This window comes from Manihot esculenta, chromosome 16, assembly GCF_001659605.2.
Source record: "Manihot esculenta cultivar AM560-2 chromosome 16, M.esculenta_v8, whole genome shotgun sequence".
NCBI classification, from domain to species: Eukaryota; Viridiplantae; Streptophyta; class Magnoliopsida; order Malpighiales; family Euphorbiaceae; genus Manihot; species Manihot esculenta.
Genome location: NC_035176.2, coordinates 33,134,497 through 33,151,172, shown reverse-complemented (window position 1 = coordinate 33,151,172; position 16,676 = coordinate 33,134,497). Strand labels below are relative to the sequence as shown.

The following is a 16,676-nucleotide window of genomic DNA, read 5'->3' as shown; positions in this document are numbered from 1 at the left end:
CAAAACACTAATACCATGTAATAGGTATTCATTAATTTGAAGAAATATCCTTAATAAAGCAAATTGACAAAAATAGCATCAGACCAAAACCATTAGGTCCAGCTCAGGCCAAACCATTGTTTATTTTCTTAAAAAAAAAAAAGAAAAGAAAAAAAAAAAAGAAGATTCAACAATTAAATTTAATCAAAATCTAACCACCAGACTGGAACCTTCGTGAGATCTTAATTAGCCTTAACCATTGAATTGAAACCATATTCTGGTCTGAAGCCGGCCAGGTCATCGACCAGGGTCGTCGTGTTATGTTAGTAATGCAATCCATATCACCCATACAAAGAGAATAAAATGGTGGCAATCGTTCTACAGGTTCAAATGGCATGAGACTGTTCAAATTTGGCAGATCATATCAGAAGACAAAGGTAAAATTGTATTCAAGAATCACTCTCTCAAGAGTGATACCATAAACAATGTACACTGGGAGTAACTCATAAAGGGGCATCAAATGACAAGTAACCTAAAGTCTACATGCAACAGCACAATGCATTTTACCAGGTCAAGTAAACAATCCAACTTGTCAAAAGGATACACTGACCAAATAAACAATCTCTCGCTTCTCATCAGGAATTTAAGCAGAGAACTGCCACTGTTATTATTTATAATATAGGCACATAAAAGTGAGAAGGAAAGAGAGTGTACAATTTGCCACATTAAATAAGTAGGGATTCAGAACCAAACCCAAACCCACAATGAAAATGACAAATCAAATCTGCACTTCTTAGATATTCCCTTCCAGGTGGATTTAATTCTACATAAAACCTTCGTAGAAATTAGATACTACAATCAGCGTCTCATCTAGTGCGCCAATTTCTTAAGTTGTTGAAATGTCCGCTGTTTTATCCACTGTCTATCATATGGAAGATATGCCTTAACTGAGTGATCATAACTGCAATCCAAAAGTCGCAGTAAATATCAGTAATTCCACCAGGCTGTTATCAAGCGAGAATTCAAGATTACTGGTAAATATATCATCAAACATTAAAAAGATAAAGACTATAGTTTTTTATCCCTCGAATATCAAAATATAGCATCTAACATTAGGACCATTCATGGACAGGCATACTATCAGCACCTTATATTTTTCTTGGAAGATAATAACATCATTAAGTTATTAATTCAGTCATTCTATTTACTAATTAAAAAAAAACTAGTAAAAATATTTTTTAAAATTTTAATTTAAATGAGGAATGATCGATGAATTAAAAAGATATATTTATCAGTGAATTAACATGAGATAGTAAAAAAAATATTTTCTTGTGATTTGAATTGACTAATTGGATTCACAATTACTACTAAATTGGTTTTTATATATTATATAAATATATATTACATATAACTTTCAAAAACTTTTAATTAAAAAATTTGAAGGGGCCAACCCCCCTGTCCTCATGGGAAGCCATTGCAACCTCTATTCCCCATGTATCATGCAATGTAAGGGCAATCACACATATCAATCACCAGGTATAATTGCATAGGCAGTTAATACTCTTAAACCAACTTCGTAGATGTACAAGCAAATACATAGAGTATTGCTTTCATACAGTGATTGTCAGTGCTTCAAATCCGATAGTAGATAGCACTTGTTTGATAAGTAGGTAGAACTTATATTCTTTTTCCTCTTTAATGTAAATAAATCCAAGTGACATCAATATGATCTTCACAGATGCCTGAAGGTGTTTAATTTTTAGACAGAGAGAGGGAGAAGCATACACTAAAGCACACATGTCTGCAAGGCCATCAATAAAATTGTAGAGATCTGCAATGTCATAAGTGATATTTCTGACGGCTGGATTTAGTTCCTTAAGCTTTCTTTCATATAGCCCACATATACCTGTAAATACATTGAGAATTAATAGAAGGAAAGAGTTCCTAATCGTGGATCATTTACAGAAGTATCAAAAAAATAGTAAGACAAATAGTAAGAAGCAAAAACTTTAAACCCACAAGACAGAAAAACTTAAAAAAAGGCAAATAATAAAATTAGAAACTGAACAATCTCAAAACGGGAGTCCAAACCATCCTCTCTCTGATAAAATAGCATACAGCCATACACTGTATCAAAACTAAACAAAAATTAGAAAGGAAATAGGATTCCCTGCACTGAAACTGGATAAAGCTCAGGTAAAGAACAGAGTACTGAAAGATATTGTCATTATCACACAGTACTATAACTTTAGTTTTTTTTCCAAAGCGAATTGTTTCAGATGAAATAAGCATGAAAAATAAAAAGAGTGAAAGACTCCTAAGGTTAAGACAAACCATGAACTCATAATCCATTACAACAATTACCTTGCTTTGCTACATTTAGTTTGAAACAAGTGTTTTAACAAAAATAAATGAAAATAATAACAAAAGAAAATTCCAAGAACAGTATCTCTCATATCAGATCATTATGGAAAAGGGATTTGATTAGTCTCAAGCATAAGCAGCAATAACAACTTATTAATTTTAAAAATGAATGGTGACAGACATTACAATAATGGTGATACCATGATAATAACAAAGGCAACGTGTATACCATCCATAGCTTGACTTATTGAATCATAATCCATAAATGTTCTAGTCGCTCTATTTTGAGAGGTCTGCATCAGAATGATGGTATGCCTATTAGCCTACACATGAAACAAAAGACAAACAAGTCAGGAACCTAGCAAGATAAGAACATTATTATAAATAAAAAAAAATCCATATAACTCAATAGGCGTTAATGATAAAATGATTACATTTATGCATATGCATTATAAGTCTGATGGACAAAAATTCAGAAGGTATGCACTCTCATGTAGCTGAAGTACTGTAAGAAACAAAGTGACTAGGACATGCAAACTAACAAAAAGCAACTAGATAGAAAAATCCCACAGCTGATAATTATGATAAACCTACCAACCACTTCATAGAGTAGATTAGGACCTGGGGGAAAATACATTCATTGTGCTAACTTGATAAAATATAGCTCCCTTGCAAGCTAGTTGCAATCGTTTATTCTTCTGACATGGTGACATGCAAGGTAAGAAGCACTCTTCTCTCTCTCTCTCTCTCTCTCTCTCTCTCTCTCTCTCTCTCTCCTTTTTGCCAGTCCCAAGCATCTATAAAGTCCATGTCTTGGTCACCGAAGTCCAATCCAGTGACCTGGAATCAGGCTTCACAAGGTTCCAGTAACGAGTCTAATGATCTCAAACCCTCAAAACAACCTGGAAATATCCCAACCACTGCAACAATCATCCTAAAGAATTCTAGATAGACAAAGCAAAATATATACCTAAACCTTAGATTTTCACATTAACCAAATAAATCACCATCTCAATTACGAAGCAAAATCCAATAGACCTCACTGATTACAGATACAAAATACAAACTGTTATGCTTGCAGTAAAAAGTATCGTAATAAAACAAAGTCAATTAATGCTTTATTATAAAGCGAAACCAAAAGCATGAATTGTAGTAAATAATTACTGAAAAAGGCAATAAAGTAGAGTATGTGAAGGAACGGACATGAGAAACCCTAAGTTTCCCAGGAAAAGGAAGTTAATAAATAGAAAGACCCAAAGGTCCCAAACTTCAATGAAAGTGTGTAGCTTAGAAAGAGAAGCGCTAAAATTGATGAAAAAGGAAATGGGAAGAAGAAAACAGAAAAGGAGAAGAAATCAAATTACCATGCGCGACGGTTGGCGTGATGACTTCAAAGGCAAGAGCACTAATGGATTCTTTGCTTGAGTTCAACACGCAGAGAAGAGAGTCACAGGGAGAGAGAATTGAGCTTGCGTAAAACACCGGAGGAGTTGTATGCTAGTGTGTATAGTTGAATTCTAACTTAATGACTAAGAAAAAAATTATAATTATTATATTAATGAAAAATTCCCAAGTTAATAGCTCGCTTTTAAAAAATATATTAAAATATATTTATTTTTTAAAATTTTATTAATTAATTTTATTATTAATTTAATTATTAAATATTAAAAAAAATAAAATATTTTTCATTAGAGTACTGATTAATTTATAATTTTATAAAATTAAAAAATTAATTATTAAATTTTTTTTATTATAAAAAATATATAATAAAATACTTATTTGGTGTGAAATTAAAAATTTTATAAAAATTTAATTTAATTGATTTTTTTTCTCTTAAAATTTTTATTTGTAATAAAAAAATTCAAAATTTTTTAATTTAAAATTTTTTTTATGGATATGAAATCAAGAATGATTTTATAAAATTTATTTAATTTTTTTTATAAAATTATTCATACTAAACCGGAAATTAATATTAAAATTTGAAAGATAAATTAACAAATTTTTTTATATCTTGTGTTTTCAAAATCAAAATATTGAGTTTTTTTATATTATTAAAATTAAATAATAAATTATCTAAATAAATAAAAAGAGATACCTTGGAAAGTGATTTTACTAAAAAAAGTAATCAAACTTTAACGAAAAATTTATATTTTAATTTAAATTCTTCAAAGTGAAATATATTTTTGATAATAAATTACAAATTGCATATAGTATTTTACCCAAAATTGACAATAATGTAAAAGAATAAATAAATAAAATATCTTTCGTAAATATTTTTCAAAATCAAAGCTTGTATGTATGTATTGTAAGGTATTTTTTATGAAAATTATTTAATTCATAAAAATAGTGATAATTTTAGTACACGTGAAAAATATTAACGCTTTAACATATAAAAGTAATAACTTATTTTTTTTGTTAAATAGAGAAATGAAATATTATTTTTAAAAAATCAGCAATAAATATAAATATATATATTAATTTTGATATAATTTAATAATGAGAAAAATAATTTACTATTTCAGTTTCTATATGTCTCAAATTACTGGCTACTTAATTTTTCAATAGTAGTTTATCTATTAGTGTGGCTTTATTTAATATAAAATGAAAAAGTAAAATTTATTAACTCTAAAATTAGATTCTTTAAATTTTAATAGAACAATATTAGTTAAGGATATAATTAAGAAAAAATTAAACAAAATTTACTACTTCAAACATAACTATGTTTATAATATTCCAAGTTTTCTTATTCAAAAAAAAAAATTGCCCATTAATGTTTGTGATTTAAAAAAAAAACTTTTATACATTAAAAAATTATATTGACTCGGTATATTTAATTTTTTTAAAAATAAGTAATTACAGATATTCTCCATTCTACGCAAAATTGATTTCAATAAAAAATAAAGTGTTTCTAGTGAGATGTAACCTTCAATCTTAAAAGATAGTGTCGAAACATTTATTCTAATATTTGATAACAGAGCAAGTTTATTTTTGATCTATAATACTCGATTTTAAAAGATATAATTAACTGGTCTTAGACTTCTTCATTATCATTTCTTTCATTTACAGGTACTAGCTGCAAGCCATCATCACCATCGTCATCTACAGAATTTGCAGCCAAATTTATCCCCAAAATATCAGCTGGAATGAAATCATCCATTTGATCAGCCTTAGGGATAAGAAAAATTAAACTCAGAGTCCCAAGCCTCAGAACATTTCTTATAAGGATGACTAACCACAAGTTTCTGAAGTCAGTCCTTGTAACATTTAACAAATGAAGAACAATTCCTCCCCCCCATTTGGAAGACAAGCTTCCAAGGCTGTCAATGCACATTAGCAATGCAAAAAAGGTCCCTTCAATGCCTAGAGGGCATAGCCGAGTGCTTAATACAATCATTGGCATCCATCTCACTCTGCTTACAATTCGAGACACACATTCCTCAGAAATAACAAAGAAGGAATCTGGGATTCCAAGGACTAGATTCCATCTCAGGATGAAGATGATGTCCAGCATTCCAGACAATCCATACAGAAGTTGGGCAGCAAAGATTAGGTTTCTAAATGGGTAGTTTTTTAAAGCCTTCTGATATATTACAACTCCAACTATGGAGGCCATTGCACCAATTGCATAGACTATCCCAACAAACTCCTGAAAACAGCAAAATGAACTTTTATATGGGATTCAGAATCTTGCACCACAGAATTATCAAGTATCCAAAAAGAGGGGAATTCATATTTTTGTATTGGAAACAGTGTGAACCTGTGAGAATGCAGGACCAGCTTTAGGATCTGTGTACCAATAGAACTGGCCTTCATGGGTACTTATACTGAGAGCTAAAGATAGATACATGTACAGAGATGGCCTCCAAACTTGATTGAATTTGATTGTCCTGCACATGCCCTTCACTGCTACTCCTAAATCTTCCACTGCCTATATAATACCAAACGGATTTGGTTCATCTCACTGGACTAAAGCTAAATCTTATTCGCAGTGAGTCAGTGTACTAAGGATAGAGCCATTGCAAACACTTTACCTCAATTAAAAGAGTAGAGTGACAAACCACTTGTCATGGTATCTAATAAAATAATTTAAAGAAAAAAGAACAGGAAAAAGATTCTTACCTTCTTCTTCTCAGATCGGAAGCTGGTAGATCTCACTTCATAAATCACAAAGCCCAGTAATATCAACAAGACAGGTGGGATTGCCAAGAGAACCAATGCCATCTGCAATTAAAGAAAGTGAATAAATAGAAAAAGAAAAAAAAAAGTCAGAAGAGGAAGAGGGATCAAGAAATGAAGAAGAAGAAGAACTAGAAATCAACGAAACATAGTGAAACTCACCTGAGGTCCAAGATGATGAACGAAAAAGCCACTGGACAAGTACCCGACCAGAGCCCCAACAGAGGAGCAAAAACCACAAAGACTTTGCATATCTGGGGCCAATGATCTCATCTCAATGCTATTTCTAGCAATGCAAGCATCAATGGTCACATCTGCTATAGCAACCCCTGCAGTAACACCTATCAAGCAACTCAACGCCACCGCAGCCGGCAACTTCCCCAGGAGAGCCACCATCAATGCCGATATACATCCAAGAACCCCAGCTACTACAAAGTACGGCCTTCTTTTGTAGCCCCAAACAGGAAAAACATCAGTGAAGAGACCCCAAACTGGTTTCATGATCCACGGAATGTAGTATAAGCCTATATATAGTTGCACCACAGATGGCTGGACTTTTTGGACGTCTTTCCAATAATAATCAGTGACCACCTTGAAGAAAGATCCAGAGAAGCCTTGGCTAATGCCATAAACGAGAACTACCCCAAAAATGAAGGTTGGGTTTAGCCGGGAAGAAAGCATTTGTAGCCATTGAAATGGTTCCAGGAAGATCGACAAAAGACTATTACTTTTTGTTTCTGTTTGATCCGATGGGTGATGTCCATTTTGTTTTGAGATGGGTAAAGATTGCAAGGAGGGATCATTGAGAACTGTCTTCTCAGTTAGTTCTTGGGTTTCAAGGGGATCCATGCTTGACCCTTTAGTTTGGAGAGCAAGCATGTATGAGTTTCTGAAAATAGAATTGTGTATGCATCTTGGATTGCTAATGAAGAGGAGTGTGAACTTGAAAGTTTAAGCAAACTAACTACAAGTAAATGGGGTTAGTCTTGCATAGGAAATAAATTTAAGCAAAATAGTTCTTAAAACTTTCATTTTCATTATATTCTAGTTAACTCAATGGTTGACTGGATTAAAATAAGTAGAAGTTCTGGGATTCGGTTAGAATAATGGGATGGTGGCCATGTGCCCTTCACCAAGTATGCACTCCCCAGGATGACATTGGATCTTCCATTCTAAATTATCCAACTCTGCATTTGGACAATAGAAGAGGTTATATAAGACTCTTTAATCTATTATAAATTACTAATTGAGAACCTAATACGTTTAATTAGATATTGTAGTATAAGATATGTAATGATGTTCAACAGGCATTATGCAGGAAATCATCTGTAGCTGCACAAGTTGGGATCATTTCATTTTTCAATCTTGAAATTTTCCGAGTACAATCCATCCTCGCCTTTTTTAGCATCTTTTCTTTGCAAGTTATTGATGAAAGAAATTCGTTTTCCCGTCAATGAAACCATTTCATGTTAAGGAAGAAGAAATTCCAGGAAAAATTATGCAGATCAGCTACAAAGATACGAGAGCCGCCTCATGATGGGCTTGAGAAGTTCTATTCACAAAAATTGAATTTTAGGCTGCTGCATATGGTAAGATGGATTCTTGCCTCTTTAACCTAGCATGCAATAGAGCATTTATTTCATTTATATGTATGCATTATTATCGAGCCTCCAGAAGGAGAAAATATGATAATACAAGCACAAATACTTTCTTACATATATCCTTCATTTCAGGAAAGAGGAAAAAGATGACAGAACTCTATTACAGAAAGACACTTGTATATCTGTGATGCCTGGTGCAAAAAATTTACACATACTAATTTACTTTTCTCCTGCCAAGATTACCGATGATGTAAGTGAGGCTTAACAGCATTCATGCTGCAAGGAGCTTCTGAATGTCCTTCTGCAACAAGAATGAGGCGGATTAGATTAAGCAAATTACTGAATGCTCACTTTCAGAATTAGCATTATGCTGTTTTAAAGCTACTGCTTGGTTACAATGCATAACTCACACCCCATGAGTATGGTTCATGTTATATTTTGTAATGATCTTAAACTAGTTTCTCCATCTTAACCAGATTACATAAATAGAGAAAAAGGAAGATAAGAATTGGCAGGACCACCATAATTTTGTATCAATCTTAAGTCAGGGCTGCAATGAAAATGCATATACTTCTTGATCATGATATATTCCAATCCCACTTCTAGATGGTGCCTATTGAAAACTTCCAACTTTTCAGAATTCATTTCTGAAAAGTATATCACACAAGTACCTTTCAAGTATTCAAATTTATCAAAGAAATGAGCAGAGATTCAAAAAGGTTAAATGCTATATCCATTACAATCCTCAAGTCACTGGGACCTTGGAATCAAACAAAGTAATGCATTTTTAACCCTAGAAAGCCAACATCTTTTATTACAACCTATCAGGACCATATGCCACTAGTTCAGGTAAAATGGATAATATTATTTGAGTGACAGCAATAGTGGATAATATTATTTGTTTCCTTGAAAAATTTGACTGTATTTAAAAATTGCATATAGCTCTCATCTTTTAGAATCATGAAAGAATAAACAAAAGATATCACAACTTCCGCTGTTATAACAGTTAAGAAGAAATCAATTATTCAAGGATATACAACTATTGAAAATAAAAGAAATATACCTCAATTTGGAAAGGTGATGTTGTTGGTGGATATCTCTCCACAACCTTACCATTCTTGTCCACCAGGAACTTCTCAAAATTCCACTTGATCACATCACCTAAAAATCCTCCAGCACTTGACTTCAGGAATTTATAAACTGGAGCTGTATTTGGTCCATTTACATCCACCTGTCATGCAAAATCACACAGGTATTTGATTTTTTTTGCCCCACACATAATATGGCTTGTGTCAGGATTATGGGAATAATGCTGCTTACCTTATCAAATATTGGGAATTCTGCTTTGAACCTGGTACAAGCAAATTGTTTGATCTCGGGATTTGACCCAGGCTCTTGTCCTCCAAATTGATTGCAAGGGAAAGCTAGAATTTCAAATCCTAAGGTGCAAACCACACAATCAAAAAGTAGGAAAAATGGAAAAAAAAAATCATAATGGTTTAAAATGTTGAAGTTGCAGAAATGTTAATAGCTCTTGTGAATTTTGAACATCTCCAGCCTGCAAAATCTCCCTTTTATATTTGTATTAAGTCCATTTGGACTTGACTATTCCTATATATGTTTACTATTTTACAAAGGTTAGACGCCAGCCAAGACTTTGTAGATTTTTTTTATCACTACAGGGTAAAGGTATCATGAGGACAAAATGGTAGAGGAAACTTGAGTGCATAGAAAAACATCATATCACTTTCTAAATAGAAGCAGAAGAAACTGCATGTATACAATATAAATGATGCCAAGCAAAAAAAAAACTACTTTATTTTGAAAGTTTAACATCAAACCGCCACCATACAAACAGAATCCATCATTTGACATCTTCTTGGTAAATCCTTAAGAATGAGAATAACTCAACTGCAAAGGTCTCAGACTGCCAAGTAATAACATAAACATATAACTATCGCCCTTGCTCAGATCATGACACATGTCACTCCGCTTTATTTTAAAGAAAAAGGAAGTAAGTAGACCCAGAACTAGCGGATCAAGGATAGCATGGCCCAAGTAAAGGCCCGACCTGAACGGTAATACTACCACCTCAAGGTACCGTACTACTAATTTGCAACGCAATAAATGCCCTGTCCTTAAGAGCATGGTCACTACCATACCACCATAAACCAAAAAGTAAGTTAAATGACTCCTCATTCGGCTCAAGCATTTATTAGCCAACTGTTTACCATAAAACGCAAATTCCTAAGAATTTCTCTATGTCGCGTGAGAATATCCACAAGACTGCTCAGGCTTTTAGGGCTAAGAAAACTATATTATGAGGTCACCAGAGAGTGACTGGGTGACAGGCCAGTTGTTCAGCCTGCAAAGATTGTATCATCCACATCTGTATTGAGGTATGCCTAGACCGATGCGCTTCCCATAGTCCACTATCCCACTTTGAGCCATCATCTTCGGATGAGACCATTTCCAAAGGTTTGCAAAGAAAAAAATTCCAAAAAGGCTAGTATGGGTTCTGTAATTCTTCCAGGGATTACAATTGGGGAGAACAGAACAACAAAGAATCCAAAAAGGCCTCCTGCTAAGAAAACCAAAGTTGGCAGCTCTAGTTTGAGGGAGAAGAGCGCTACAGGCTATCCTGACAAAAAAAAAAAGAAGTTAATGGATAAAGAAAAAGAGAGTGAACCTGAGGATGTTTCTCTTTTGGCTAGGGTTGGTCACTCCATCATAGGGTAATGTTACTCACAAAAGACCCTATCACTAATTTGTCTAGTGCCTCAAGGATAGTAGGAGGATAAGGGAACAAAATAGGTATAAGGGTCTTATACAAGGTTAACATTTATTCCAACTTTCTCATTGACCATTACTCTTCTTCTTTATTATCTTCTTCCTCAAAGCATTTACTCCGATTATAAACGTAAAACCACTTGTTCGCAAGAAAACCCGCTGGTCTCTGGATCCATATCCTCTCAAGGGAATCTAGTTTAGAAAGCTTATTCCTATCACCCTGATCTACGCGTCAACCATCCAGCCACCCCAGATCTCACTGTTCATCACCAAGTAACCAGATTTCAGATAGAAAGGGACTATTTCCAATAGTAGTCCACTTGCAAAGGTGCCTAGCTTATTGAAAGAAGTTCTTGGACAAAAATCATATCAAGGAGTGGTAACAGATTAAATAAAAAGAACTGGTGCGTTCCTCTCAAAATTTAGCTTACCTTGACTCTTGTACTTCTCATATAGGTGTGAGAGTTCTGTGTAATTTGATGATGTTAAACCACTACAATACAAAACAAACTTCCAATAAGACTCAAGTGCCCCATAATATACATAGAACAAGCATGGGTGAGCCTTTAAGACACATTGTCACATATGATAAATGAAAGGTGGCTACAAGATTGACAAAGTTTCTGAGATGGAGACAGAGCATTTCAAAAAAAGAGTACCATTTTGATGCAACATTGACAATCAATAGAACCTTCCCCTTAAATTTGCTGAGAGAAACCTCCTTCCCATCAATGTCCTGTATTTAGACAACAAACAAAAAAAGTTTATTCATCAAGCGACAATCCGTTGCTGTTATGAATTATGAGTGCATTCGAACTTCAAAACAAAGGCAGAAACAGACAATAACAATTTTGCAAACGGAGAAAACAAGAAAATGAATAAAGAATCAATAATGATTTCTGAATCTTATATTGTTTGTACCAATATCGACGGTTGAAGTCTAATATCAGCAATTTATACACAATTAAGTTGCATATATTGATCTTTCAATCTTTAGTCAGTCGAGAAATGTAAAAGAAAAAAAGAGTTTCTGAATTTAGAAAATTTAAAACGAGACCCAACTTCTGAAACTCCAAAACGTCTAAGAAGTATCAATAGAAATACCTTCACAGTGTAGTCGTGTAAAGTTTTCTCAGTGGCAGCTCTGGCAAAAACACCAAAAGGACGAGTTTTTGAAAGAAACCCAGGAAAATTTGGCGATTGCAGGGAAAATCCATGTTGCAGAAAAGTCGATGTAGAGGACCCAAGTGAGGACTTGACAGATGGAACAAAGAAAGCCATTGAAGGCCACGATGAATAAGAGTTTGCAGCAGTTTTGAACAGGGTTAGAGTCTGTAAAGGCGAGGAGAACGGCAAAGAAGCCATTTGAGTCTTGCTTTTTCTCTTCTGAACTCTCCAGCGGCTTTGCAAGCTGGAAGAGCGCTTTGAAGAAGCTAAATGTGAAAAAACCGAAACTTTGACAAAATGAGATTTCCCTGATGGACGATAACGCTCCACGTCACCTGCTTCCCTTGAGTTTGTCGTTAGTGCTGCTAGCGACAATGGCATTAAAATTAATTAATTTGATCTCGCAAGGTTGGGCTTAAGCCCAAGTACAACGCAACCATCTCTAGCCTAACCAAGAAGGATCGAGGCTTTATCTTCTCTTGTTTCATTTGGCCAAGCGACTAGTCGTCTACTATACTTCCAAAATCCTTTCTTTGTGTTAGTTTTGGGAGATGCAAGCTGCTGGAACATTGATAAGCTCCGTAGCTTTGGTGGTGGCCGGGGAACTCCTGCGCCAGGTTCTCTATCTCCCACTTTGACTCTTTTTCCGGTGTTCAGTCTTTCTGTGCTCACTCTGTTTTCCCTCCCACACTCAAGTTTTCTACTTTCTGCACTAAAAACCGAACCTCGTATTCATACGTAGGCAAAATGAGAATGGTCTAAATAAAAGCATATGTAACTTCTTAATGAAAGATGAGATTTTTTGGATGAAATGTTCGTGATTGGTGTTCCAGTAGCTGTCCTAATTCTTGGCGAGGCACTCAAGTTGGTGTACCTGCTGTAAATACGGACAAACAGCCATCTGTGGGATTTAGGTGGGCTTGCGTTGAGTTTAGCAATGCCCATAAAGAACCCACATCACATGAAATCCTATCAGCAACCAATTCTCATTTACTTCTTTCTGTGGAAATTTTTATAATTTCATTGAAGAATATGTATTCGATGTTTTATTGCTCTAACTGCTACTCTGGATTTGATAGGGAAATTGCGGTTTGAAGGTCGTTATTTTTCTTTTTACATTGGAGAGTAGAGATCTTGGCAAGCAGTTCTTGGAAGTAAAAGAGTTCCTGAATAAATGAGTCAAGGCAGCAGGAGTTAAATATCAACAGACCAATGGGTAAAATCCATTGCTCAAAGAATACTCAATATTTGTTTATTGATGACTATTCAACCTTACTGCTTATATGATTAAGTAAGAAAGTTGTAGTTGACATTGTTGTTCCTATTAAGGATAAGTGGAAAAGTTGAAACAGGATTAAACTTATTGAAGCAAGAAAGGTTGAAATTTATATGGAAGTCAAGATTGCATGATTCTTTCTTTCAATAAGAGAATGCCTTTTGCGATGTTGAAGTGGACCTGAAGTTTGTTCATGTTAATACTTAAGACATGCATTGCTTCTATACTATTTTAGTACGTTGTTCAAAGTTCAAACCAAAAACGCGAATATGTTGTTCAAGATAAAATGATAACAATAGTAACAATAAAGAATCTTGGCCTTAGAGTTTTAAGAGTTATTATTTTCTTTGGTCATATATTCAAATGAAGACCAAAGCAAAAGAAAGAATGGGAAGAGTTAGCAATCTTCTTGTTATTTAATTGTTGAAAGGTGGTTGCTGCTCAGAAGAAGGTAGAGGAGAAGGTTTGTATGAGGTAAATTTCAGTGGTGTCACTGGTGTGGATTGTATGTGTGGTGGTAAAGGATTCAAGGGAGAGATAAGGAGGTATCCTGAGCTGGTATAAGGATGTAGAGCAGGTGGGTTGTGGTTTGCTTGCTCTCAATTGTGCATAGAAGATTTTCAGTATAACAGTTTTAACATTGGCAAGTTTTAAAGGGAAAAAGAGGGTTTTGATATCTCTTGTGTTAACTTCATTATTAGGGCTTTTCTTGCCTTCAAATTTATGATATGGTTTTCCCCCAATGTTTATAGAAGAGAAGTTCATGGTTAATTTTACATGTTTAACTTTGAATTGTAACATGATTGTAAAAAATTGCCAATTGAGGGAATGCTGCGTAAATATGTCAATTTCTTCAACACAATCATAATTAACAAGATGAGAGCCCAAACTCTTAGATTCCATACAGTCTCTGTTTTCGCAAACTAAAGGAACTGACCCCAAACTATCTGATCTGAATCAGCCTTCATGGAATTATATGGTTACTGCTAATATAAACTCTGTTAGGCATGGTCTTGTGTGTTCTTTTAACTGGGATATGAACCTAATATGTTGTGAAGTTCTTCTTGGGCTGTACTCCTTTGTCATTCACAATTGCTAACTGGTGAATTTCTTATTTAATAGACTTCCCTGGATAAGTAATTAGGATTTTGAGATTAGTTTACTGGATTTTTATACCGTACTGATTGTCACTGCGTAAGAATATCTTTTTAACTTTCACATTTTCATTTTCATTCTTTGTGGGATGGGGGATGTGATTTTCTTATTTATACAGAGAAAAAAGGTCTAATGATGCAAGTATCCAAAGAAAATTTTTTAAATTAAAGGGTCCCTAGCCTTCCAGTTGTTCCATTAGATATTTGAAATATTGTGTATGAAAGTTGTACTTTTTGCTATAGGAGCCTAATTTTCTCTGTGGATGATATATTCTTTTCATCTTTTATCTTTAGTTTATGTTCACCTTTATCCCTGAAGAATCTTTGGAAGACTAACTTTGATGTTTCTTTAATTCCAGTGAGTCGTGAGACATCTTTTTCTCCCCCTGGAATTAATGTTTCGCTGCTGGTTTCGAACAGAGATGTGAAAGAGAAGATGACCAGAGACGGCGGGTAGAAGAGGGAGAGGAGTTGAAAACTTTGAAGCGCTGAAATGCCAGTTTTAGCCTGCAACTGCTTCTCCCCATCCCCAGAAGCACGAAAATGGAATGAGCTTATCAAGAAGCACATGCTTGTGGGGGATGCAGAACAAGCTATTCTAACTTACGTGAATATGCAAGTACTTGGCTTGCGTGCTGATAACTATACATTTCCTGTTTTACTCAAAGCTGCCGGGAAGATTTGTCTCTCTCATATTGGCTATGCCCTTCATGGTCAGGCAATAAAAACTGGTTTGTTTGCGCATTCTTTTCTCCAAACTGCTTTGATAAACATGTATGGAACTCTTGATTGCATTGTTGATGCTTGTAAAGTGTTTGCAAAGATGCCTGTGAAAGATTTGATTGCATGGAACTCCATGTTGTATGCACATGCTTCTAATGGCCAGATGGAAGATGCTGTTCATCTGTTCAATTTGATGCCTTTAAAGGACCTCTCATCTTTCAATATCATGATTTCTGGGTACTCAAGCTGTGGGGAAGCATTGTCTGCTAGAAGCATCTTTGATAAAATGGCAGTGAAGGATATTGTTTCTTGGAATTCAATGGTATCAGCATATATCCGAGCTGGATATATGGAGGAGGCTCACATGTTATTCATGGAAATGTCAGTGAAAAATAAGATCACATGGAACACAATGATCACAGGATGTTTACAGAATGAACATTACACTGAGGCTCTTCATTTGTTTGATGAAATGAAGACGACAAATTGCACTCCAGATTATCTAACAATGACTAGTGTTTTATCGGCATGCGCGCATTTGGGATCGCTGGAAACAGGAACCAAAATCCACACATATGCCATTGATAGTGGACTTGCATCAAGTCCCCATGTGACAACAGCTTTGATAGACATGTATGCCAAATGTGGAAGCATAGTACAAGCTCTACAAGTGTTTTATAAATCCCAAGTTAAGGATATATATTGCTGGAATGCAATGATCTATGGGCTTGCCCTTCATGGTCAGGGATATGCTGCTTTAGAACTCTTTGACAAGATGAGAAGGAAGCTTGTAAAGCCTGATGATATTACCTTCATCGGCCTGCTCAATGCCTGTGGCCACTCAGGTCTGGTGCAAGAGGGTTGCCAGTTATTTAATTCCATGCAAGAGGACTTTGGAATATCTCCCAAGTTGGAGCACTACGGATGCACGGTTGATCTTCTGGGTAGAGCTGGGCATCTTGATCAAGCATATGAGGTGCTTGAAACAATGCCATATGAACCAGGAGAAGCCATCCTGGGTGCACTGCTTAGTGCCTGTGTGATTCACCAGGATCTTGAGACTGGTGAGAGAGTGATAAAGGTAATTTCTTCCAGAGCTTGCTACCTTAGCGATGGGGAGCTGATGATGTTTGCTAACTTGTATGCATCATGTGGTAAATGGGAAGAAGCAAACAGATGGAGAGAGATGATGAATGACACTGGCATTGTTAAAATTGCCGGACAAAGTGTGATTGAAGTTAGTGGAGAGTTTCACAAGTTCTTGGCTGGAGAAATTGGGCAACAAATGATAATTACTTGTTAATTTTTTTAATTTAACCTTAAAGTTAATAATTTTCCTTGAAATGCAGTAAAAGTTAGGCAGATAAGATGGATTAATATTTATTATTTAAACATTTCCTTGGAAAACGTGCTTATGAAAATCAACCCACCCACAGCTTTGCTGCT

At 34.8% G+C, this 16,676-nt stretch overlaps 4 protein-coding genes and 1 non-coding gene across 7 annotated transcripts; 2 read left to right on the top strand and 3 right to left on the bottom strand.

Annotated features, from left to right (window-relative positions):
• Window positions 1-403: 403 nt before the first annotated feature.
• LOC110602865 (enhancer of rudimentary homolog) lies at window positions 404-3,859 on the bottom strand. The gene is made up of 4 exons (XM_021740449.2): window positions 3,708-3,859; window positions 2,573-2,666; window positions 1,765-1,885; window positions 404-940 (listed from the first exon to the last, which is right to left on the bottom strand). The coding sequence occupies exons 1-4, from the start codon at window positions 3,708-3,710 to the stop codon at window positions 850-852; spliced, it is 309 nt and encodes a 102-aa protein (XP_021596141.1). The 5' UTR covers window positions 3,711-3,859; the 3' UTR covers window positions 404-849.
• A 1,367-nt stretch (window positions 3,860-5,226) lies between these two features.
• Window positions 5,227-7,987, bottom strand: LOC110603703 (probable folate-biopterin transporter 6). Its single transcript, XM_021741551.2, has 4 exons — window positions 6,682-7,987; window positions 6,463-6,564; window positions 6,101-6,271; window positions 5,227-5,989 (listed from the first exon to the last, which is right to left on the bottom strand). The coding sequence occupies exons 1-4, from the start codon at window positions 7,396-7,398 to the stop codon at window positions 5,375-5,377; spliced, it is 1,605 nt and encodes a 534-aa protein (XP_021597243.1). The 5' UTR covers window positions 7,399-7,987; the 3' UTR covers window positions 5,227-5,374.
• A 148-nt stretch (window positions 7,988-8,135) lies between these two features.
• On the bottom strand, window positions 8,136-12,473 carry LOC110603706 (phospholipid hydroperoxide glutathione peroxidase 1, chloroplastic). The gene is made up of 6 exons (XM_021741558.1): window positions 12,015-12,473; window positions 11,570-11,646; window positions 11,342-11,403; window positions 9,441-9,559; window positions 9,184-9,351; window positions 8,136-8,421 (listed from the first exon to the last, which is right to left on the bottom strand). Exons 1-6 carry the CDS (start codon window positions 12,456-12,458, stop codon window positions 8,392-8,394), a joined length of 900 nt encoding a protein of 299 aa, XP_021597250.1. The 5' UTR covers window positions 12,459-12,473; the 3' UTR covers window positions 8,136-8,391.
• Window positions 12,474-12,567: 94 nt separating this feature from the next.
• Window positions 12,568-16,676, top strand: LOC110603704 (pentatricopeptide repeat-containing protein At3g29230). 3 transcript variants are annotated; one of them, XM_021741553.2, is made up of 3 exons: window positions 12,568-12,694; window positions 13,157-13,293; window positions 14,867-16,676. In XM_021741553.2, the coding sequence occupies exon 3, from the start codon at window positions 15,001-15,003 to the stop codon at window positions 16,531-16,533; it is 1,533 nt and encodes a 510-aa protein (XP_021597245.1). In that variant the 5' UTR covers window positions 12,568-12,694; window positions 13,157-13,293; window positions 14,867-15,000; the 3' UTR covers window positions 16,534-16,676. The 3 variants fall into 3 exon arrangements, with proteins under 3 accessions (XP_021597245.1, XP_021597244.1, XP_043807806.1); XM_021741552.2 differs by having other exon boundaries at window positions 12,621-12,991; XM_043951871.1 differs by having other exon boundaries at window positions 12,621-13,293; window positions 14,928-16,676.
• On the top strand, window positions 12,937-13,042 carry LOC122722165. The gene has a single exon (XR_006349089.1). It is a non-coding gene; the product is annotated as a small nucleolar RNA snoR103 (small nucleolar RNA).

What these genes read in the sequence shown, in the direction of transcription:
- LOC110602865 (XM_021740449.2), bottom strand. An exon ending in AATAAGTCAAGCTATGGATG is followed by an intron (nt 1,886 to 2,572) that starts GTATACACGTTG and finishes ATGTATTTACAG; the next exon opens with GTATATGTGGGCTATATGAA. An exon ending in GCAGACATGTGTGCTTTAGT is followed by an intron (nt 941 to 1,764) that starts GTATGCTTCTCC and finishes TTTGGATTGCAG; the next exon opens with TTATGATCACTCAGTTAAGG.
- LOC110603703 (XM_021741551.2), bottom strand. Translation starts at nt 7,398, where the DNA reads ATGCTTGCTCTCCAAACTAAAGGGTCAAGCATGGATCCCCTTGAAACC. An exon ending in TCCGATCTGAGAAGAAGAAG is followed by an intron (nt 6,272 to 6,462) that starts GTAAGAATCTTT and finishes GGTATTATATAG; the next exon opens with GCAGTGGAAGATTTAGGAGT. An exon ending in CTGGTCCTGCATTCTCACAG is followed by an intron (nt 5,990 to 6,100) that starts GTTCACACTGTT and finishes TGCTGTTTTCAG; the next exon opens with GAGTTTGTTGGGATAGTCTA.
- LOC110603706 (XM_021741558.1), bottom strand. Translation starts at nt 12,458, where the DNA reads ATGCCATTGTCGCTAGCAGCACTAACGACAAACTCAAGGGAAGCAGGT. An exon ending in TACACGACTACACTGTGAAG is followed by an intron (nt 11,647 to 12,014) that starts GTATTTCTATTG and finishes GTCTAAATACAG; the next exon opens with GACATTGATGGGAAGGAGGT. An exon ending in AATTCCCAATATTTGATAAG is followed by an intron (nt 9,352 to 9,440) that starts GTAAGCAGCATT and finishes TTTGCATGACAG; the next exon opens with GTGGATGTAAATGGACCAAA.
- LOC110603704 (XM_021741553.2), top strand. Translation starts at nt 15,001, where the DNA reads ATGCCAGTTTTAGCCTGCAACTGCTTCTCCCCATCCCCAGAAGCACGA.